The sequence below is a fragment of the Denticeps clupeoides genome, chromosome 13 (genome assembly GCF_900700375.1).
Source record: "Denticeps clupeoides chromosome 13, fDenClu1.1, whole genome shotgun sequence".
Classification (NCBI taxonomy): domain Eukaryota; kingdom Metazoa; phylum Chordata; class Actinopteri; order Clupeiformes; family Denticipitidae; genus Denticeps; species Denticeps clupeoides.
Window position 1 is genome coordinate 4253684 of NC_041719.1, and position 23266 is coordinate 4276949.

Consider the following 23266-nt stretch of genomic DNA (forward strand, 5'->3'; position numbering starts at 1 on the left):
CTGTGACACTGATTTAAAATGTCACCCGAACGTGCAAAAAATAACGATTAATAAACAGTGAAAGTGGAAATAATGTCCCCGTTGATATTTTGTTGCCGGTCTTTCTCTCGCTCTCTCTGTAGACTAATGAATGATCTCCTGTCAGCAAAAGTCCTCCAATGGAGATCGAGATTGTGTCGCTGCAGCGGGAGAAGAGAGAGAGTCACTTTGTTTCGCAGAAACAAGGAGGTTGCGTTTTATCCTTGTTAAATTTACATTTACAGCATTTATCAGACGGCCTTATCCAGAGCGCCTTACAATCAGTAGTTACAGGGGACAGTCCCCCCCTGGAGCAGCTTAGGGTTAAGTGTCTTGCTCAGGGACACAATGGTAGTAAGTGGGATTTTAACCCGGGTCTTCTACCCACTAGGCTACCACCCTATAATTAATGAACCACTTATAATTAATGAAATATAAATTTGGTGAAGTTTACAGCATTTATCAGATGCCCTTATCTGGAACGTCTTATAATCAGTAGTTACAGGGACAGTCCCCCCTGGAGACACTCAGGGTTAAGTGTCTTCACAGGCGAGTGTGTTACCCACTAGGCTACTACCACCCTTAGAAATTACTACCCTTGTTAGAAATTGCTCGGACGTTTTTGTAGCACTGTATACCATTCAGGCCAAAAGTTTGGACATTCAATGTGTTTTCTTTATTTTCATGACCCTTTACGTTGGTAGGTTCTCACTGAAGGCATCAAAACTCTGAATTAACACATGTGGAATTATGTACTTAACAAAGGGGCCAACAAGTGCTAAACACCTCTGGGAACTCCTTCAAGACTGTTGGAAAAGCATTTCAGGTGACGACCTCTTGAAGCTCATCGAGAGAATGCCAAGAGTGTGCAAAGCAGTAATCAGAGCAAAGAAACTAGAATATAAAACATGTTTTCAGTTATTTCACCTTTTTTTGTTAAGTACATAAGTCCACATGTGTTCATTCATAGTTTTGATGCCTTCAGTGAGAATCTACCAACGTAAATGGTTATGAAAATAAAGAAAACACGTTGAATGAGAAGGTGTGTCCAAACGTTTGGCCTGTACGGTATGTGTCCCACCTTCCACGGTGAAGGGTGCAGCAGCACCATCATCATCATCATCACCGCCACCATCAGCAGCGGCGGCGGCTTTACGGGATTTACCCGGAGCCCGGAGCGAGTGAGGCGCTGAGCCGCTGAGGAAGGGAGGAAGGGAGGAAGGGCCGGACGGAGAGAAGGAGGGAGGGCGGGCTGGAGGAGGAGGTCGGGAGGGAGAATGAGCTATTCTTGTCGCGGCGCAGAGCCCGTTCGCGAGAGCCGCGGCTGTGGCACCTGCAGCGACCGCGACAGCGACAGCGACCGCGACAGCCTCGGCACCGACGCGCCGCGGAGAGAGAGAGGGGCGATGAGGGTGAAGAAGGGATGCAACTCCACGGACGCGGGCGAGTGGGTTTGCACGGAGGAGGAGCTGCTGAAGAAGCCCGTCATCTCGCCGGAGGACGTGCTGGGGCTGCAGAAGATCACCGAGAGTAAGATCTGTTGCGCGGCGTTTTGAAACGCGAAAACAAGGGGTGAATTTGAATTAAAATCAAATACATTCACTAGCAAAAAAAACAAAAAAAAAAAACAATAGAGAATCCGCACTTTCACGAGGACTTTCATAACTGTGCGACAGTAAATGGCTTAACCCTGTTTTTAAATCCGGGGCCTGTGCGCTTATTGTTCAACGCTACAGTCTTGCACTTGAAACATTTTTATTTTATTTTTTTCGAGAGCAGAAAAACGACGAAGCCGCTGATAATCGAGACAGGTCCGAGGCCTGTGTGGGTTCCATGAGCGTAACGTGGCTTAATCCAAAGTTGCTTTAAATACCCTGTGTGTGTGTGTGTGTGTGTGTGTGTGTGTGTGTGTGTGTGTGTAAAAAAGCATCTGCCCCCACACACTGTCGACACTCTTACCACAACCAGGTTCATCTGGACAGTGACGATGGGAAATAACACTGCCGTTAGAGGACATTTGCATTTCCTCTGTTCGCCTAGTCAGTGAGACAGCTACCGGTCTCAGCGAGAGGCTTTTGCTTTTACGTTTACGGCATTTGTCGGACTCTCTGACATGGACAGTCCCCCCCTGGAGTCACTCAGGGCTAAGTGTCCTGCTCAGGGACACGATGAGAGTAAGCGGGATTTGAACCTGGGACTTCTGGTTCACAGGCGAGTGTGTTACCCTGTGTGTTATATCACTTTAATAAACTCAGGCTGGTCTCATGGAACGATCAGATATTTTTCCATAGTGATGGAAATAAAAAAGGTCACATGCAGGGACAGACAGACAGACTGGTCTCTCCAAATAGACTACTATACCATATAAATCCAGGAAGATCCGTTATTGGTATAATTGACATCAGTCAGCAGTAGGACGCCGCCGAACACGGACTGCTGGGATTAGGAAACAGGAATATATCTCTTATCTCAACATCCGATGTGCATTCACAGCCTTGCAGAGTCATATCGCGGCCTGTAGGCGCAAAAAAAAAAAAAAAAGTCATTTATTTTAAGAGGCTTTGTCTGATCTTCTCATTAGAGCTGAGCGTCCAGGTCCAGGACGATGTACAGGAGCCACACCTGCGGCCATTTCCTGCAGAGTGAAGATATTTACACCATCGCCTTGACTAATGTCCCCATTTGTGACACCGGGTCACCGCTGCGCCTGTATCGCTTCCTGTGACGAGAGGGGGGGGGGTGGAGCTGCGAACTGCTGCACGCTTGGACAGCAGCGGAAATGGGACCTTCGGCCTCCCCGCGCGACCTTGGAGGGCCCCGAAATATTTCCTGGCGTCGCCTGCACGGCAACCTGTGGCGCCCATGCAAATTCGCCGCCGGTTGTCCAGGAAGTCCAGTGAGCCCGGACCGTCCTTTGACTCAGCGGCACTTCAGATTTAAACATGAAATATTAATGACCCCCCACCCCCCCCGATATCTGTTCCGCGTAAAGCGTTTAATCTCGCAGACAACTGATAATCCTTTGAAGGGAATTCGAGCGAGGCCCGTAACGCCTGACTCACGCCAGCATCCGTTCCCGGGCCACGGCGGAGGGGCATTCATGGCTAATGCGGAGGTAAAATACGACGCGTTTCCCTCCGTCGGGCCGCTAATGTGACGGGGAGCGGGCTCGATGGTTCACTGACCTGATTCTGCGAGTGTCCCGAGGGCGAGAAGCGCCTCTTTCATTAAACCGACATGGTTTCTCATTACGCCACGCTACTGACATAAATGCAGCCAAAAAAAATACGAAACCACGCAGTGGAAAAAGAGACGAAGGCTCACGCTCTCTTTTTCGTAATAGGACGGCTGAAGTCCACCACGTGTCCCTGTACGAGATGCGAAGGGGGGGCATTTGACCTGCTCGGCTGGAGGGAGGTTGTCAGTCGCAACGCCTCTGCAGCCCGCTGACGTGCTGCTTATTCACTGCGCCGCTGCCTTCTGACGGCTCCCCGGGCCGAGTGACTGTGCGCTAAATCGCACGCAGTGCGTCTCCAACCAAGCGGCCAGTGACATCCAGGAACACTTCATATCAATGGATTTTATTTACATTTATCAGACGCCCTTATCCAGAGCGACTTACAATCAGTAGTTACAGGGACTCAGGGTTAAGTGTCTTGCTCAGGGACACGATGGTAGTAAGTGGGATTTGAACCTGGGTCTTCTGGTTCATAGGCGAGTGTGCTACCCACTAGGCTACTATCACCCTTTTTATTCCATGACGTCTGTTGCCTAATCTTAAAGCTGCATGCACTACATTTACATTTACAGCATTTATCAGACGGCCCTTATCCAGAGCGACTTGCAGTCAGCAGTTACAGGGACAGTCCCCCCCTGGAGACACTCAGGGTTAAGTGTCTTGCTCAGGGACACAATGGTAGTAAGTGGGATTTGAACCTGGGTCTTCTGGTTCATAGGCGAGTGTGTTACCCACTAGGCCACTACCACCCTATTATACATAGGGTATATATACCCTACATACCCATATATACCCGATTATTATATCATGACAATCATGAGCGGCCTAGGCGCCATTTCTGAGTACGTCTGAGCGTGCACCATTTCAGTTAAACTCGCCTCAGTTCCCGCAACTGTGAAACCGCATCACGGGCGTGATGCTAGATCGCAGGCCGCACGCCCGCTCGCCTCCAGCGTTGGGCGAGACGAAAGCCCCGTGCGACCGTGCACATGCACCTCGCGCTCGTGTCCTTGCACGGTGTCAGCGGCGTGCAGCCGCGTGACTCAGCCGTTTCTGCGGCTGTTTCGGGGGGTTCGCAGAATAGGAACGAGCCGCAGTTGACGGCAATTCTCCACAGCGGTGGCTCGGTGTCCCTTCTAATCGGACGCGGCGCGAGCGAACAAGACTCCCACGTCAGCCGCGAAATGTTACACAGCGTTCCACAGGAAGCGGCTCGGTTTGTGCAATGAAAAAAATGCGCTTTTGTTGTTGCAGACTTCTGCATTACGTCCGCGAGCACGGCGCCACCAGCCGCGTAAGAGCAAAGTGGCAGATTGAATTCAGGCCCGCGCCCAAAGGAGGCCGCGGCGTGAACCTCTAACCCCCGACTAATCGCCGGGATTACAGCGCATAAATGGATTCTGCTCTTCAGCGGGGCCGTGCTGGGTGCTTTTCTGTCAGATATGAGGAAGAGCACTTCAAGCCGTGTCATCACCATCCCACGTCACCCGACAGCTCTGGCGCTGAGTCTTCCTGTCGAAAGCACCCAGCGGACCTTGGGGCCTCGTCGGCGCCTCTTTAGGGCCGCGGCCCGGGTCTCGTTTTGCCCAATAGTCGCCTTCTGTTTACGTGAAAAAAGGACGGCTGGTGGCGCAGGGAGGCAGGCGGATGCGCCGGGCCGGTGTCAGGAGGCGCGTTGCTAGGTGACAGCGTTGGAGGAAATGGAGTGTGGTTGGGGCGCAATTACGCTCGACTGCTGCGTGCCGAAAATTCAGACCCGCTCGGGGAAGAGTGCGCAACAACAAAGATGACAAAGATGTTCCGGTTCCTTGGGCGAAAACGACGAGATAATTTGCATCCGGAAGTCTGATACGTCATCAACACCGATCTTTCAGAATGACCGCTTGGCCTTTGTTGACGGCTTGTATTTACAGTATTTGCAAGTCTAAGATGCTTATGCTTGTGATTCATTTAAAAAATTCATTTAATTTAATATAATTATTAAAAAAAATGTTATTTAAAAAAAATTTAAACATTTTTTTTTACATGAATAACTGCATGGCTGCTATTTATAATAACTAGTCACTTAACCTTTAGACACGTGGACTTGTGACGTCTCGTAAAGAGAGTTAACAATCATTTTGTTTTTAATTTTACAGATTTATGTAATAACAGCACTGATGTTTCTTTTAAAGGTCAATAAAGCCGTAAAGAGACAGCCTGCACCGCAGTATTTAAGCACCGGGGTAAATAATCTGTACAGATGTCTGCGTGACTGCAAGTGGTACGATATCTGGTTACATAACTCATTCAGAGAAATGATCCCTGGTAGTGCCGGCAACAACTGCTGCTAAAGGCAGAAAAAGGACCCATCCAACACATTTGTACATTGTTAACATTCATTTATTAAGCAGCATTCATGATATCTCTACTACTATTGCAGCGAGTACACAAGGCAAAATATGGTCATATGCGTTGTAATACTATATTATGTGGATGTTCTATGAGAGTGGCTGCAGTAGACTTTATGGGGTTTTGAGCAGCAGAGCTTCTTACATGCAAATCTGTTCACTGGCATTCCGAGTAGCATGTGATGACGGGACGTAGTCTATGTGACCTCGTGTGACCACCACACAGTAAGGCAAACATACAGAAATGTGGCATACATCTCTCAGGGTTCAGCGTCTTCTTCTTACTACGACCAATATTGACCGACATGTCTCAATAACAAGCCATATCAGGCATAATAATCGTGACAGTTCTGGTAACTATATAAAAATAGAATTGGCATTTTTTGCCTAAATTATGATAGTGAAACTCCACACCCAGAAGGTCTTTTTTAATTAAGCCAGAGAAATGACCTCTGAGCACCCTGAGACTCAAGCAGATGTGTGTCCTGTGACTTCCCTTCTCCACAAAGCAGAAACAGCCAGCAGGATGGGCTAAAAATACCTGCAGTGATTGGCTAGAGCCAATCTGGCCCATCTGTTTGTTAACGTGGAGGAAGGTGTGGGGCCGGCAGCATGTGTTTGTTCTCCGGAACTGCATGACACCTGACCGCCCCGCTGCCAAGCCGGGAGGACGGACGCTCCTGTCCATTTTAGAACATTTCGTCATTTCCACGGATTGCACTCATGCTGAAATTATATTGCCATGGTTGGGGGGTGGGGTCAAACCCAAGGGTTTCCTCAAATCCCCTTAGCCTCTTCCAATCTGGACCATGTGACTGTGAAGCAGCGTAAGCCTCTTAGATGTAATCCAGCCCGGAGGAAGAGAGCGTCCCTGGGAGCCAGCGCTTCACACCCTGCCCCAGGGGGTTAGGTTTAGGACACTGAGCTGGCCAACACGCCGAGAAGACCTCCTGAATACAGAACAGGAAAAGTTAAAACAGAATAAAAGTGGTTCTGATATGGACCTCCTGTTAATGGTAGGACCTCCTGAAATTAATGAATAAATGGTTTACCCCGTCTATAGGGAACATTCTAGAACTTGCACCGTTTCACAGCAGTGTTACTACACAGATCATCTGCAGTCCTGTTTCATGTCTTGGAATCACATGGCCATGTGGTCACTCTCGGCATCCCATCCCTGCCACAGTGGGCAGATTAACAGATGCGACAGTTTTTATAACACATATTACACTTTTTTTTTTTTTTACGTTCTGCATGAATCTGTTTCGGATCGTGTATTTGTTCCTTTTTATCTACAGATTATCTGTGTGGGCCGGAGGAGAATGTACACAGCATTGACTTCACACGGTTCAAAATCAGAGACATGGAAACGGGGACAGTTTTGTTTGAGATCACAAAACCGCCCGTCACAGGTGAGCTGTTGCTCTGGTTTTAAAAGACACTTTCATAACCAACATTCATAACATTCGTAACCCTGTACGAATACATGGAAATCCAGCCAAGGGGTCAAGGGTCGGGGAGCCCAACATCCCAACACAACGAAATTAATTTTCTGGATTAAACCACCATCCTTTGTGAGCAGTGGGCAGCCATGACAGGTGCCCGGGGAGCAGCATGTGGGGATGTTGCTTTGCTATGTGGCACCTCAGTGGTCCCTTGCCGGTTCGGGATCCGGCAACCTTCCAATAACGGGTCCGTTTCCTTAGCCGCTGTTGTTATGCCATACAACAATAATTCTGTACAGACAGAATTAAGCAATGAGCTAAGAGAGTCTGTGGTTTTCTTGTTTTAAAAAAATCGACAGCATGGTCAAATACAATACATGTGTCCAAAAATGGATATGATATGATTATTCATGTATTTCAATAGATTGCTGTTGCTTAGCAACATATCAGCAAAAAGGCGAAAGATAAAAAAGGATAATAGCAAGATAATATAGAGTTCAGGTTATATGCGGGTGCAGTTGTGGGTTTAGTGAGCGTGTTACACTCGCCCCAGCCAGCTAGATTTCAGATGTGGAAGTGAAGTGTTACGTTTTATGTACTTCTGCTGCCTCGCACAGACAGCGGTGTGGAGAAGAAGGACCTGGACCCGAACGCCGGGCGCTTCGTCCGCTACCAGTTCACCCCAGCCTTCCTGAGGCTACGCCAGGTCGGAGCCACGTAAGTTTGGGCTGCGGGAGAGCGGGCAGGAACCCGCTTGTGGAACTCTGCGTGCTTCGTCGGTCGGTTGCTTCCCCTTTTTTGTGCATTTATGACCGCGTTCAGGCTGAATAATGAGGAGATTTCAAGGAATGTTATTATCTCAGTGACAAACACACACACACACACACACATGCTGCTGATGGTGAGGATGCACTGATCGTCCTGATACAAAAGCATGATTGCCTGCTGGTCCCATAATGAACAGATGGGGAGGGGGTGTGCAGGCTATTCTTGGAGAGAGAGAGAACGTCTTAGCGGCCCTGGGTTCACCGGAATGGAGGATAAGGCTGAGAGCTGTGAGAGCGGGGTGACTGCGGAAGAGTGGCCAGTCTGGAACGTTCTGTCTCTTGCCTCCGCAGAGTGGAGTTCACGGTGGGAGAAATTCCCATCAACAACTTCCGCATGATCGAGAGGCACTACTTCCGCGGGCAGCTCCTCAAGAGCTTCGACTTCGAGTTCGGCTTCTGCATCCCCAGCAGCAAGAACACCTGTGAGCACATCTACGAGTTCCCAGCCCTGTCGGAGGAGCTCAGTGAGTATTCCCAGGAGTAGTCCTGCTCGGGTCTCCCCGAAACGGCAACCGCCATTTCCGGTCCTCACATTCAAGATGGAACAAACGGTATAACAGGTTTGAAGGCCTAAGAATTCAGCAGATTCTGGTGATCACATGTTGAATTTGGGGATGTAATCACAATGCAAAAACGTTTCCTAATTACTCGAGTCGTAAAAGCCTCCAAAGGTGGTATTTTATAAGACATCATTTTCTTCTGTAGGTGTGCTGTGTGAGCTGTGTTTACGTGTCGGTTTCTTGTGGTTGTGGAGGTCAACTGGGTTCACATCCAGATCAAGCTGCTAAGCTACGGAGAAAAAGTGCTTACATTTACATTTATATTTACAGCAATTGGCAGACACTCTTATCCAGAGTGACTTACATCAGCGCTTTAAATATCCATCACTGAAATCCCTCATTTGGTTGACTTGGACCCAATCTGTATACACCGTTACCAACTGAGAACCCAGCCGTTTATTTATATATATATATAACAGGGATGTTTTTTAGTTTGCATTTGAAATACTTTAGTGACCCGGCTGTTCAGACCTGGCAACCTACAAATGCTTCTTCGCACAAAACCAGCCAGTTCCTCCCACAAAACACAATCCACTCACTTGTTTTAAATAGAATTTGTCCACATCTTTCATTTTCATTGCATATTGGTGGAATTCATACCACAGGAAAATGATTTCTAATTTTTTTTCCCTGTTTGACAGGCCTTTGTTTAGCACAATGTGATAAATGCAGTTGATGATTTCCCATCTTCTCTCCCTGCCCTCAGTGCACGAGATGATCCTGCACCCCTACGAGACACAGTCCGACAGCTTCTACTTCGTCGACAACAAGCTGGTGATGCACAACAAAGCAGACTACTCCTACAGCGGGGGACCCTAGACCTCTTCCTGTAGACACACAGAGGACACAGAGACGTATGGAACGAGAAAGACACCACTGGCAGAAGGACCCAAGGACGAACAGCGTGGAGATCAGCATCCTTCCCCCGCCACCATTTTACTTCCCATCACACACACAGGAGTGGGATTTTTCCTCTGAGGAATCACACCCTTAACACATATAATGGGCATCCTGCAGGTTCTGGCCATCAACAGCTGCTGTGTGGTGCTCAGTGTGGTCTAGTACCAGACCTGTCAGGTTACAGTGAGTCCTGGATTGACTTAATGTAATGAAACAGATGCCACGCGATAATATTACTTCTAGGGCATAGTGAAAATATTAACATATTTCAATTCATAACTTGGTGAACACAACCAATATATGAGCAGACATTCAAATTTACATTCACATTTGTAGACCAACCACAAACCAGCAAATAAGATACTTTTAAAGATTTATTATATTATTTTATTTATAATTTTTTTTAATCAAATTTGACTGGAGTGATGATGTGTTTTTTTCTGTCCGTCCTGTGTGAGCAGAGGGTTTGTTTTAAAATAGTCTTTTTAATCCACGGCACCGCCTGCTATTTCCTGTCCTGTCTCACCTGGCCTGATCTCCTGGCTCCAAGACGCCCAGAAGCCAGAGAATTAACTTTAAATGTAATCCCGGCACAAATGTATATGCGTTTTACACCTTTGTTCTAAGTTTTAGAGTCGTTTTTGGTGTTAAGCAGGGACTTTTGTAAGAGGAGCACCAGAAAACAGCCAGTACTGGGCCGAGTGCTGAGTAAAACTCACAGTTCTGAGACCAGGCTTTACATAACCACAGACAAGCACACACAAACACTCAGGAGGAGGCAAGGAACCTGCTGCCGTTTATAAGAAGATCTCTGTAATGTGTGGGTAAAAATACAGAAGGAGCTCTGTGGTTCGACACCACAATGTCACGAGTGTCACCTGTGGGTTACAAGCGCATAGTCAAACCGGAAAGAAGCAGGAGAATTTACATTTGTCTTTATTTTTTGGTAAAAATCAACATGGTTCTTGGCCCTCGGTTTTCTCTGTTTACTTGATCATTAAAAACTTTTGTCTCTCAGTGGTTTTCTAAGGGCAAGTAGACTTATAAAACAAGTTATTCCATGGATATCACACACTGTGTATAGTAGATATATGCATAGAATCAGGCAGACAATCTTTATAATGTGACCGTGTTGTATTTATATACCGTACGTGTACTTTATCAGGTTTTTTTTATTTTCTAAATAGCCAATTTGGGGAAAAGTACCAAATTGCTCATAGATCGTTTTATTTTTAGAGTCTCAGATGTAGAGTCTCATTTCAAGAACATGTGGAGGCAATTTCATGTGAGAAAGATGTTGTAAAGCTGGGGGAAATTTTGGAAATAAATATATCGTGTTTGATTTTCTCCGTTTGTCCCTGCATAAGTTCATTTTTTCTTTGTCTTAAACATGGTCTAATGTGCACCGTAATTAAATAGAACAGAATCGAGATGAAACGAAAACCAGGACAATGTCATTAGCCAAAGTGAGCGTGTCTGAGTAAGTGTAAGGGTTAAAGGTCATTGTTCGCCTTCTTCTACTAGGCGATGATATACCACCACCCCGTGGTAGAGAACGATGTGGCATTTCCCTCTTCCAGAGCTGCCAGCACATGCACATGTGCAGGCCAGTGAAGAGCCAAATCACGTTGCTAGTTCATCTGAGAAAATTTGAACGTGGTGATAACATTTGTAATTTGTAAGCATTGAAACCTCAGCCAAAATTGTGAATCCATGTTTAATCCTGGTGGGATTTGTCGCACGCTAATGAAACAATGGAGGCTTCAATCCCAACACCCATGCTGAACTCAGATGAAGTGGCATCATGTAAGTTAGGCTCCTCCTGCACCTCTCAGCTGGAGGATCAGGTTTGGACTCATAAGACACCTTAAGACATTCCCAGCAGGTGAACGCTGAAATGGCTATATTTGGACCGGATGTGTATATTTAGAGAAATAAATCTTGACTAGTCGTAGTTCAGCCCAGGAACATGTTTTAGACGCGCTGCACCTCTGTCCTCTGAGTGAGGACAGTTTTTGTGCCTCCGGAGTGGGGGAATTAATGAAAAATGACTTCAGAAACGCCCAGACAGGCCCGTCAAAATTTCCTTTGGAATTTGGGTTTCTAGTTTTCTCTTGTATTTTGTGCTGACAAATTAAATGTAGAAAGTCAATGCCTCTGCTTGTGAAGTACAGTACTGTGTTTGCAGTGCAACTGAGCCGTTTTTCCTGCCACTGTGAACATGTTTCAGCTTTAATAGCCTCCTGTTTGTTGGAAGGCATCCGTGGGAACCACTTTTTTTTTCTACAGCAGAGTCATTGTTCCAGTTGGGCTTGTTTGCCGATCTCAGAGGAGCGAGACCGACGTCTCTCCAGGGGAGGCCAGGTAAGAGGCCAGGCAGTCAGTGCTGGTGTAGGCGGGGGAGTACAGGCCGGTGACGTTCAGGACCGACACTCTTCCTTCCAGCCCTCCACCGTCCTCCACGCCCACCAGCCCGCAGCTCAGACACTCCGCCCTCGGGGGAGGGCTGGGCAGGTCAGAGGAGGTGGGCGCAGAGGTGACCCCACCGGTGTCTGGAGCCAGACTGTCTTTCCTCAGCTCTTCCCACAAGTGACCTGAAACCGCACAGACAATACACCAAAATAAATAATATGTTAAATTTGGCATTATGAAATGAAAATGTATGACTATCGAATGGGATAAGTACAATTTTGATGCCTCACCGTGCAGATGAAGCTCAGTCAGGCTGGGGTTGATGGTGTCGACGTCATTGCAGACGTCCCCCTCCAGCAGCAGCTCCTGCATGCCCCTGTTGGCGGCCTGCAGGGCGGCGCTGTAGCTGGGAGGCGTTTGCGCCGGCAGGGGGGATTCTAGGACACCCGACTGGGGTGGAATGCCTGTGCAGGGCAGCTCTGTCATCGGCGGGTAGAAGGAGAAGGTGTGGGGGTTCGGGGGCAAATAAGGGGGCCGCTGGTACACCGAGCGCCTGTAGGAATGACTGTGTCTCCGTGGCGACGCGTAGGAAGGGGCTGCTGGCAGGGTCTCGCCGTGGCTCGGGTGAGTGGATGGGGATTTGAATTTCTCATGTCGTTCACCTAGCAGATGATCCAGCTCCTCTGCAAAGACAGTGACAGCAAGAGCTGTGGTTTATGGATGCATTCCCATTATGACCATTTTGGATCATAAACAGAACCCTCTTTTTTTTCCCAGTAATGAGATTCTCTTGTTCCTTTTCATGAGAGCTTTAAACAGCGAGGCCAACCTGGCTTGGCCATGCTCTTCCGCACCGCCACGGGATCTTTCCGGCGCCATTTGTGCAGCTCCTCCTGCATCTTCTCGACCTTGACGGGGTTGAGGGTCCACAGGCAGCCCTTTCGGGAGGAGCTGCCGTTCTTGTTGTCCACCTTCTCAAAGCACTTGTTGAGAGACAGGTTGTGACGGACCGAGTTCTTCCAGCCATCCGGTGCCGTCTGATGACGTTCAGAGTGACAATTATTACACATGGATAAACACCAAACATTTATGAAGGCTTACAGATGGCCAAAATGCTCAGCACCCTACATGCACAAATTGCGAATTGATTTTCAGTAGTAAGATATCTCTCTTAATAGTGTATATTTCTCCACATTCAATTAGACATTTCTTAATGATGGTTATTTAACAGTTTTGCCAAATATTTGTCAGTGCTGCCAAAGTTTTTTTATCTAGTCTGTCTTATCTAGTATTTTCCAACACCTCACCTAGTCTACATCACATTAAAACCACATAAGCACTTCATCTGATTGTCGCCTAAAATGAGCAACAAGTGGATGCCTCCTATTATTATATTTAAAAATGATATTAGGAAACATCAGCTGCCAATCCAAATGGCACCCTTCCCATTCTAACATCTTGTCAGCTATACGCATAAAAAAGGCGAGCTGGGCGTGCGAACGTGTTCACGAATTTGAACATCCAGATGGAGACAAACAAGTAAGACTTCAAGCTATGACGGGTATGGCCTGAGGCCGCCGAAGGGATCCTCAGCTCGGCAAAGGCTTTTATTTGCATAACATCCCCATACAATCAATCACGACTATACATTTGGCGGCAGCACCCTTCTCTCCTTCTGATCCCAGAAAACAATTCACCTCATTGGCATGTGATCTACTGTTCTATCACTATTTCCAGTTCAGATTTCTTCTACCAGTTTGGATCTGTATGTTGGTACAGATATGGAAAGATCCCTACGTTACATGTTTTTTACAATAATAAGTTGCACCAACCCATTTCAGGCAATCGTTTGTGTTAAACTTAATTAACGTGGAAAAAATTGAACAAATATTGATTTACCTAAACCATATATTGCAGCATTCCCTTTTATTCACGAAACAGTGACGTGATGCATGTTTTCTCCTGTTGTTCTCTGAGCAGTGGTACAATATTGTTCTCCATCTGTAGACTTTTGCTTGTAGGAGATCATTCATTAGTTTACTGAGTTGAGAGAGACAGACCACCAGTTCTTCTAGAACATCTCTACATGTGCACGCCCCTTCCTGGAGTTACTGTTGGTCACTACCGACCAACGTTTTTGCACAGTACTCTAAAGTACTCTTGGGATTTACCTTGAAATATGGGAAGTGCTCAGTCATGAAGCTGTAGATTTCACTCACTGGAAGACTCCCCGTCTTGCTGTTCTTCAGAGCCATGAAGATGAGGATGCTGCAAAAAAGATCACAGCGTAAGGCCTCTGCGTGAAGAGGTTGGGGTTTCTGGTGTTGGATCATCTGTTTTTCAACCAGACAACTGACCTTCCAACAGAATTCCACAGTGATCTGTACTTGAGCAATGACAGTGAAATTTATAAACCCCTTAATTTAACCAATAAATACACTTCACCACAGCTCTGTTTTTGAGCCGGCGATTTTATTTAATTACGTTTCCGTTCCTAATTAATATCTATTGAACAAACTGAGCCACTGGGGATGAATTTGACACTGCATTTCTTTGTGTTGGTCCCAAAACGGGAAAATGGGGAGGACATCAGGAATGACATGTGACAAAATTTTTGCCATCGTTTGGGAGCAGCCAAAGGTCGAAGAAAAAGAAGACTAAGCAATCTTTAATGACATTTGCTTTGACTCAAAAAGCACATTGTGATGAAGTTGTTAACAATCTGATAAAGTTAAAAATAAATCCAGGGTCAATGGGTTATTTTTCACTTCCCAGTGGGAACGGTTTTAAAAAACAGTGCCCTGAGACTGAGGGCATGGAGGGAAAAATTTGCACCTGCAAGCCTGCAAGCCAAAATGGAAAGATGGATTTTTTTAATTTATGATCTCATTAGCATCATATCTACACATTTTCTGTCAGGCAACGGGAGAGAAAGAATTTCCGCTCTTTGGCACTTGTGAGCACAAAGACAGAACAGGACAGTGATCAGGAAATGAGAACGCTGGGCCAGTGGGTGTGCTGTTAAATTTGGTGTTCGTTTTTACGGTAGTGATTTATTTGATGGAATGCACTCCGAGAGCTTTCTTTAAATTCCGAGGTCTCATATGTACAAGATGAAGCTATCTTCAGAGGAGTAATTTGCAGAGCATTAGTAGAAGACATTTGGGTGTAGAATGGATGTTTACCTGTAAGAATAAATGGGTTTGGGGTAAAGTGACTGGACGGCTTCATCATGGCTGTTCTGTGAAGGCCTTTGAAAAGAGTAATTATATCCCGAAGTTCGTCCACCTGCTGTGAACATGTCTGGAAACTATGCAGAGAAATGCACACTTGTTATTATTATACACATACATGTACAATTTCAACATACATGTAATAGTAACTTTTTTATTAAATGCAGGTTCTCTTTATTCAGTACACAAGTTGCATTGTGGTAGGTCTGACAGTAACAAGCAGTTAGAAGAATGTTAGGAAACATCAGCTACCAATCCAAATGGCACCCTTCCCATTATAACATGATGTGCATTTCTCCTCTGCTGACACATGTTCGAATTCCAGAAAGCATGAGTTGAACAGCATGTCAGCTGATTACACACTAATAAAGGTGCGCTGAGGGATGCGCTGCCATTAAAATCACGTAAAACAAAAGTCGAGTCAAAACACAGTGGGCTGTGTTTAAATGAAATGATTTATCACAGCGTGCGCGCAGGCTGCTCATACAACTGACTGATTTAAAGTGAATTCATTGCATTTTCACATCACAATTTTCTGAAAAATGACAGAAATGCAGATGTAAATGATCATTCACTTTGGTATTATAAAAAGTGCATGACCAATGCGTTCATGCTAGTCACTGACATCGTTGCAAATGTACCACTCATGCATGCATCTTTGTGTTATAACTGTTTTTAGTGCATATAAAGGAATTATAAAGGAATAAGACCAAGTGAGTAGCCATCTGACGGCCCAAGCTCACCTGCTGCAGGGGACCCAGGGAGCGAAGCGTGCTCTGTGGCGTGTAGCTGAGTGGATCCTCAGACTCTGCCTCCACCTCTGCATAATTCTGCTGAGGTCCCTGTCCAATCAATTGACAGACAAGTACCGTGCAATTAAATATGTGCAGCTTCTTCGGGTTATCGTTTCTTAAGCAGTTGTAATAAACTGTGCATCTGTCTGGCAAGGAGTGTCTGTTCATATGGGGCTTGTGCCCCTGGCCATGCTGTAAATCAGCAATGTATGGGAGGAACACGTGACACCTGTGGTGGTCCCGTGGAATCGCTCTGCCATGGGCATGATGGTACCTGCCTCACTGCAGCAGTCATTTGACCAGGTAGCCCTTTCCGCTCTTCTTATACCGACTAGCATGCATCTAACAGCATCGAAACTACACAGAGGGTGGGATCGCACCAGGAAGGAGGACGTCTGAAGGTTTCCACCGGTGAGAGTCCAGGCGGCCTGGTTCTCCTCTGGGTCTGAGCTGCTGAACGTGCAGCTCAGAGCTGCTGGGACCTCAGCGCCCTGGAAGCAGGGAAAGGCGGCAGCTGTGGCCCCATCGCTGTACTGGCGAAAGTACGGGTGGAAGCGACTGTCCTCCACCTGTCTGAGGTGCTGGTCCACTGGGGTCGCGTCGGTGCTGCGTCTCCGGAACCTTTCAGAAGCACACTTGTGTCTGAGGGTGATGCTCTCCCGCTGCGGAAGGAACCAGACTGTATTTAGATGCTTTCAACAACTCCAGTGCCCACATTAAAGGACATGTTACCGAAAACCACACAGTAATTTGGTTTCCTAATTGAAAAACATTTTGGGGTTCTTTTCTCTGGATGGGAACCACCAGCAATTTTGATTTTGGGATTTTGATCTGATAAAGGACATGAAACCACCGCAGCGACACATCTCAATGCCCAGGGCTATAATGAATTAGTATAAATGCATAAACATCTGGCATGATTAATGGCAGGATAAACCACATCCGCCTGGAGGGGGGTGGTGGCAGGGGTTGAGAAGCTTGTTGCCGAAGTTCATGTCCTCTTTATACAAATGTGCGCTGTCAGATATCGAGCAGCTGCTGCCTCAGAGGAGACCGAAGGCCAAAATATTTTTTACTGAGTGAAACGTGCTGGGGTACGTGTGACCAGCCTGGTCCATGCACATAAACACGATGATGCCACGGGTCTCTGCGTCAATCCTGTACGGCTTTTTGTCATGTTCCACCTGGCAACTGGAGGTTGAATCGGGTGCGTGAAATGACAAGCCCGAAAAATGTGCAGGATGAGAGCTCTCCAAGAGAAGGGCTCTAGACACCTGACATAGACCAATGTTTTATGAATATGAAGTGAATATCTACTGTACTGATGAAGAAACCTCCTTCAAACTAGTTGTGTGCATCTAGTGAATCCGCAAATATGGGATTTTGAGCAGTAGTGATTCTGGTCACTATATTGACTGGTGTAGCTTTGGATGACAAAAGCAATAATAAATAATATCTATTGCAGGAACATGTGGAAGCCTGCACTAATGTATTTTTTAACACCAAATATTATCTGACGCGGTTGCATGCATTTTCTAGGGTACCTGTATCTGTGCCATCTGCACATGGGCTGAAGCCAGGGACTCAAAATTGTGCCTTCCAGATTCTGATTGCCTTTGGGCAGACTTCACCTTAAGACATCTGTGGCAGAAAAATATATAGAAAAACAAAGGATGTTAATATTGCTCGTGTATGGCAACAGCTGCAGTGACCTGTCAGATGGTTTATTTTTCTTCTCGTAGGTCACTTTGATGTCCGTTGAGGTCTTATTTCCCCTTTACAGAAGCTTGATATGATCGGTGTTGTGTAACCGCAGAAAAGTGCTCAGTATTGTACGGAGAAGGTGCACGCTGCCAACAGATATCGGATTGCAATGCAAGTGTGGCACGTAGCCAAGGCTTGCTGGAAGCACAAACTCCACAGCACCCATTTGACAAAGTCCTCATTAAAATCCGCAACAAACCATGAAGGTTCGGTCATACAAAGCCAGGTATTGCAGAGGTGTGTGAAAGTAGTCAAAATCTAGATATCCTTGTTTTGCACTTCATCACATTAGCCAGAAAGCTGAGATGGCCTTTGTTTGCATGGCCTAACTGGAGACACAAGTCAGGGTCTGTCCATGTGCATAACCGAAGTGTAAAAGGGAAACTAACTGAGCAGAAAGATGCATTCTGGGTCATCACACTTCACATAATAGAAGAGAAATCTAGTGATTTAGGTATGATGACCCATCCTGAGGGGTAAAAATTGGCACCCATTCCAGTTCAAATCAAGACTATTTTCAGATTGGTGCTACATGCAGGGTTTTGCACTGAGCATGGGGTTTGTTCTCTGGTGTTAGGTCCTTATCTTTTAAGAGGATTTAATGATCTTTAATGATGTTCTATTAATATGGGTAATGCAGTAGTGTTGTAAATCATTGCTATTGGCTCTTCCTATTTTAAGCTGCTTTTGAAAAGCATAATTATTAGGATCGTGTTGTGGGTGACTGAAAAAATTACACACCAACAGTTAGTTTCTCTTCTTCAAGACACAGTTAACTAACAAGTGTCTCTTTCGTCTGTTTTATGTCGATCCTGAGGGTGGCTTTGACCTTACACTAGTGAACAGACCCCATGCTTTGCGCATAGCCCTGCGCTTAGTGAAAATAGTTCCCCAAAACTTGCAGGCCAAGTCAAGAGTGGAAAAGAAGAATGCTCATCTGTCATCCGTACTGATGCAAAAAAGTGAAAAAGTATCATTTGATTGTAAATATTGTTAGAAGATTCCTTTATCTCAGTGACCCAACATTAGACTACATCTGGGAAACCCCTCTTGATGAGTCAAGATTGAAAAGAAATGCATTCAGTTGCATTCAGAGGTCTTGAGACCAAACACTGGGGGGAGTTCCTGTCTTTCCATCCATCCACAATATTTCTACCTGACACTGGTCAGTGTCAAAATGCACTCAGACATTATATCCAACTTTGCAAAACAACGAAAAGGCCCGTTGAGTGACGATCAGCAGCAAAACTGAACTGTTTACTCGTCCCTTTCTCTTTATCCCACACATCACCATGGAGGAAAGCATACAGAAAACAGAGGTGAGAGAGACATGCCCTTAAGTTTTCCTGCCTTGATAAGAGGCCAAAACTCACAGTTCGCGAAAAACCAAAGAGCCAAGTGTTTAAAATAACGTGATACTGCATCAGGGGTGCTGAGTTTCACATGGGGCTCGGCTTCCCCTTTCGTATTGATCCTGTCTCTGGCATGTCGAAGCAGTCACGGCCCATGGACTTCCCCTTGCTCTCACCACATTTGACTGGCATTTCTAATGGACTGTGCACATCTTCCTTTACACGTTCATCCATCATGTAATTGGTTCGACTTCTCCACCATTTGTCTTCCCTGTTACTTCCTCCATAGTTCACTGCTCTGAGCGCATTTAAGTGCTGTAATAAAAAAGAAATGTCATTGGTGGCTCGTTACAAAATCCAAAGTGTCATCTTATGAAGGGAAAATAGAGTTTTTCTTTGTCATCTGAAGCTCAGGATTGACAGTCACCTCGTTTTTTTTCCTCAGATGTCACTGAAAGCAACAGTGCTAGACCCAGATGTGAATATTTGGCAATACAAACGGATGGCTGAGCTCAAGGGCAGTACTTAATTTAAATGAGTCTAAACGTGTTCGAGCTGCCAACCGTGGTGAGCGAAGATCTAAATCTACAATGTGTCGGCTTCAAAAAACTTCCTGCAAGCAAGTTCGGAGGCAATTTGTCATCCCCCTTGTTTTCTTGCATGGTCAGATAATGACATTAAGTAATTATTTCATATTGTCATGAAGATCCTTAGCCATGGGAACAGGTTGGGATGGGGGGGCGTTTTGACAGCCGTGCCTATTGAACAAATCTGATGAGGTTCCAGAAACCCTCGCAGTGCAAGTCAGATCTATGTCATTTTTTGGCCTTGAGTCATCCTCCTCTAGCTCCCTTTTTTGGACCAGCTCATGGTTGTGTAAATAGCACACAAACATCCCCTCATCCTTACCTGAACTGTGGAAGAGAGCAGCAACCAACGAGCTAAAACAAGCTTTTGTTTAGACTGATCCCCATCCAATACAAATAGCAACAGTAATACCATTCAGTCCGTGTGGGTCCTTCTATAGACACTATGAAAATGTGATGTTTAATGCAACAGGAATTCAGGTGCCGGAAAAAAAGATTAAGGTGGTCCGCATCATATTTTTATTTAAATCCAACTTCGTTAAGGGGACACGTGCAACACATGGCATGCCCCTGTTTTTTTCTGTGGGTTAAGATACACCATGAATTTATATAATAGTTCCACCCCATTATAAAATAGGTATCGGTAACTGAATATTAGAATATGGCCGATATTATTTATGTCGTGGCCTGGCTTTGCGGGCTGCTTCTGTTCCGTGGTCCGGTTTGGTGTTGACTGTGTGGATTCCTGATGCCCTGATTATGTGAACCTGCTGTTAAGTGTATATATGTGTCTAGTCCTCATTGTGTCTAGTCCAGTCTATGTCTCATGTTTTTAGTAAATTCGATTTCATCCTTTTTCCCTGCCATCGTCTGCCAATTTACAATAAAATATGTATAGAGCATCTCTTAAAATATATATATTCCCATCTGCAGAATTTTTTTATATATGTGTTTATGTAGTTATTTAATTCAGTGCAACTTTGATTCATCCGTCAGGCATGATAAGTGCAATTTAATGACTCATTGAACTCACTTGCTTCACTTTCTGACAAATCTGACCTAAAGACCTAAAATTAAATTTATTGACAGTGACTCATCTTGAGGCTGCTAACACACCCACGTCTTGCAAAGGTGTATCACCTAGTACTGGTTGGTTTACACAGTGTATAATTCAGAGGCCCTTTTGCACATTATTCACTGAAATGTGGAGCTAAAAGCATTCATACGAAACCCTAAAACATCACTTCACATGCACACATGAATCACTACCAATAAGGACAAGAACAGTGATACATGAGACTTATGAATGTTCTGTCAACTCTAAAGATCATAACAAACATTTTTATGCAGTTCAACTCACCCGCGTGGCATGGAATTGTCTTTGCATAACAAGCAGCATTTCCCCCCAAAATTCAGATAGAAAAAAGGTTGCAGCGATTCGTTGTAAGATCCATGCATCACACACACACAACTGAGCACACACCCCACACGTGGGAGAGCAAGATCATTTCTACTCTCTCTCCCGGGTGGGTGTGTGTGGTGGCAGCGCAGTGGATTTCGGCGGAGAGAGCGTTAACAGCTGGGAGTCTCGCTCTGGATTGACACCAGACTGACAAAAAGCACCACAGACACCGGAGAGGGACGTGCTGCAACAGGTCTCCAGCAAAAACACACACACGCACACACACACACACACCGCTACTGAAGTCTCGGCAGCTGGAAGCCCTCAGCTTACCCTTTCCAAATTCCAAAAAAAAAGCTTCTTCTGAATGGGACATTAGATACAGCTCCTAATTGCACTGAGTGGCACAGAACGGGCTGCCTGCCCGTCTTCGTTGCCCTCGGCAGGGCGACCCTTCAGATTGGACTTGGCTCTGCCACACCTTTCTTTCTGCGATCGCCCCGGGTCCGGGTGGATACTGGGCCCACAAAGACCCCCAAGCACATCTGGCCATGCTGATCCGTCCCCGGTGCCAGTGCCACAATGGTGCCAGTGTCATTCAGTAAAACAGTTTGTTATGGAAACAGACAACAGAACACCCCGATTACACTGATACGGAACACTTTAGTGCCCAGGAACGATGAGCTCAAATGACCAGCAACAGGCCACCAGCAAAACAAAGAAAAAATATCACACAGTGCAAGTACAATGGCAATGCCCGAGGGCAGGTGCTGCAGTTTCGACGCCTTTGAGAAAAACCTTTCAATCGAAACGCAGAATAAGTGCACGACTGCGGGAAAAAAACATAACTTTCCGAGTTGGGAGACCTGCCGACGGATTTCAAATAGTGAAAATGAAGGGAGATCCCGGCTGTGGGATCCATAGTCAGAGCTAAGAGGGACGGTGGGAATTCATACAAAAGACAGGTGGATCCCACCCTACCCCCCGAGTGAACCCACATGGGACGAGGTCCACATGGGACAGTTGACGAGGAAAGGGTGAACGAAGGATCTGTCTGGTGTGGTGGTTTCATTTGAAGCAGAAGTGGAATGATGGAGACGGCTCCTCTGACCATCGATGGAGATAAAAGACCCCTGGGGATGTGGCTTCCCTGACAATATCATATTTTACAGAAGAACACGAATGGCCAACTACACTCAGACAGCTCTATCATGCATAAATCTGCATAATAAACATTATATAAAGAAGTGAATAGAATATACATCATTTAATTAATATATAATAATATATTTGTCATTGTGAAAGAGCAGTGTTTGTGATTAGGGTCGTGTAAATAGTTTATTTCACCCAGATACATGCATGTAAGGTTAAAAACACAAATAAATCATATGAACATACATAGCATGAGTAAGCATGAGCTCTTTTTTTCATTGTATTTTCAAATGTACATGCAGAGCAAGTGTAAAAAGGGGGAAAACTTGTAATAGCCAATGGGAAATCTGCAGTATTTACACACTTTTGATTACCAACATTCATGTTTCAAGCGCTCCTTTGACTGATAAATGGGAATTTAAATGATGAATTATGTGTATTCACTGTGTAAACCTATTACACCAAGTAGTTCCACAATAGTCACTAGGCACTGTCTATGGTGCTGATTGCTGGAGCATTTAGGGGTTAAATAAGAATGCACTTAAGCAATCTTTTCAAAAATAAAAACAGCAGCCTTCAATAAGATCAAGAAATCGTTGGAATCATATTGACCCCATGTGTGTAACAAGGTTGCATAAGCCACACAGGGACAATAGAGTGTAAATTCTGCAAGTCCTGCCCTCCTGTCTTGGGCTGGTGGCTCGTGAATTGCATTTAAGAACATTTAACAGAACAGTCTTGGAGGCATCGTAATTTACATCAGTGTGACTCATTTCTGGCTCATGGTAAGGTCATAAAATGTGAAATTCCTTGATTTTCTCAAGCAGCTGCTTGTCCCATTAGTGTGCCTTGATTTACCGGCAGTTTTATAGCCAAAGTTTTTCTTTTTTTGAAAACATCAATCGGGTAAAATGTCATAAAATGTCTTCAAATTTCATCAGTTAACATGCTTGATCGGCTTTATTAAAAGTACATGATGTTTCTGTTGTTTTAATTACTGCTTTGGGATGTGAATTTGTTAGCAGCTCATGTAAAAAAATATAAGACAAGGAACTGCAATTTGAGTACAACTGTCCAATGTGTCATTTTCACTTTTGGTTAAATGCTGACTCAACTCAAAGCCAGGGTTACCGTCGTGACAATTTTTTAAAGGTGGAACGAGGCATCATTTTAATGCTGATTTTTGCACAAC

At 45.4% G+C, this 23266-nt stretch overlaps 2 protein-coding genes across 2 annotated transcripts; one reads left to right on the forward strand and one right to left on the reverse strand.

Moving 5' to 3' along the window:
* The first annotated feature begins 1280 nt into the window (after positions 1-1280).
* On the forward strand, positions 1281-10725 carry unc119a1 (unc-119 lipid binding chaperone a1). Its single transcript, XM_029000754.1, has 5 exons — positions 1281-1548; positions 6945-7058; positions 7709-7808; positions 8210-8382; positions 9185-10725. Exons 1-5 carry the CDS (start codon positions 1296-1298, stop codon positions 9295-9297), a joined length of 753 nt encoding a protein of 250 aa, XP_028856587.1. The 5' UTR covers positions 1281-1295; the 3' UTR covers positions 9298-10725.
* Positions 10726-11444: 719 nt separating this feature from the next.
* Positions 11445-21117, reverse strand: foxn1 (forkhead box N1). The gene is made up of 9 exons (XM_029000753.1): positions 20881-21117; positions 17362-17458; positions 16198-16479; positions 15767-15865; positions 14976-15100; positions 13962-14058; positions 12620-12827; positions 12081-12473; positions 11445-11972 (listed from the first exon to the last, which is right to left on the reverse strand). Exons 1-9 carry the CDS (start codon positions 20976-20978, stop codon positions 11704-11706), a joined length of 1668 nt encoding a protein of 555 aa, XP_028856586.1. The 5' UTR covers positions 20979-21117; the 3' UTR covers positions 11445-11703.
* Between the last annotated feature and the right edge of the window lie 2149 nt (positions 21118-23266).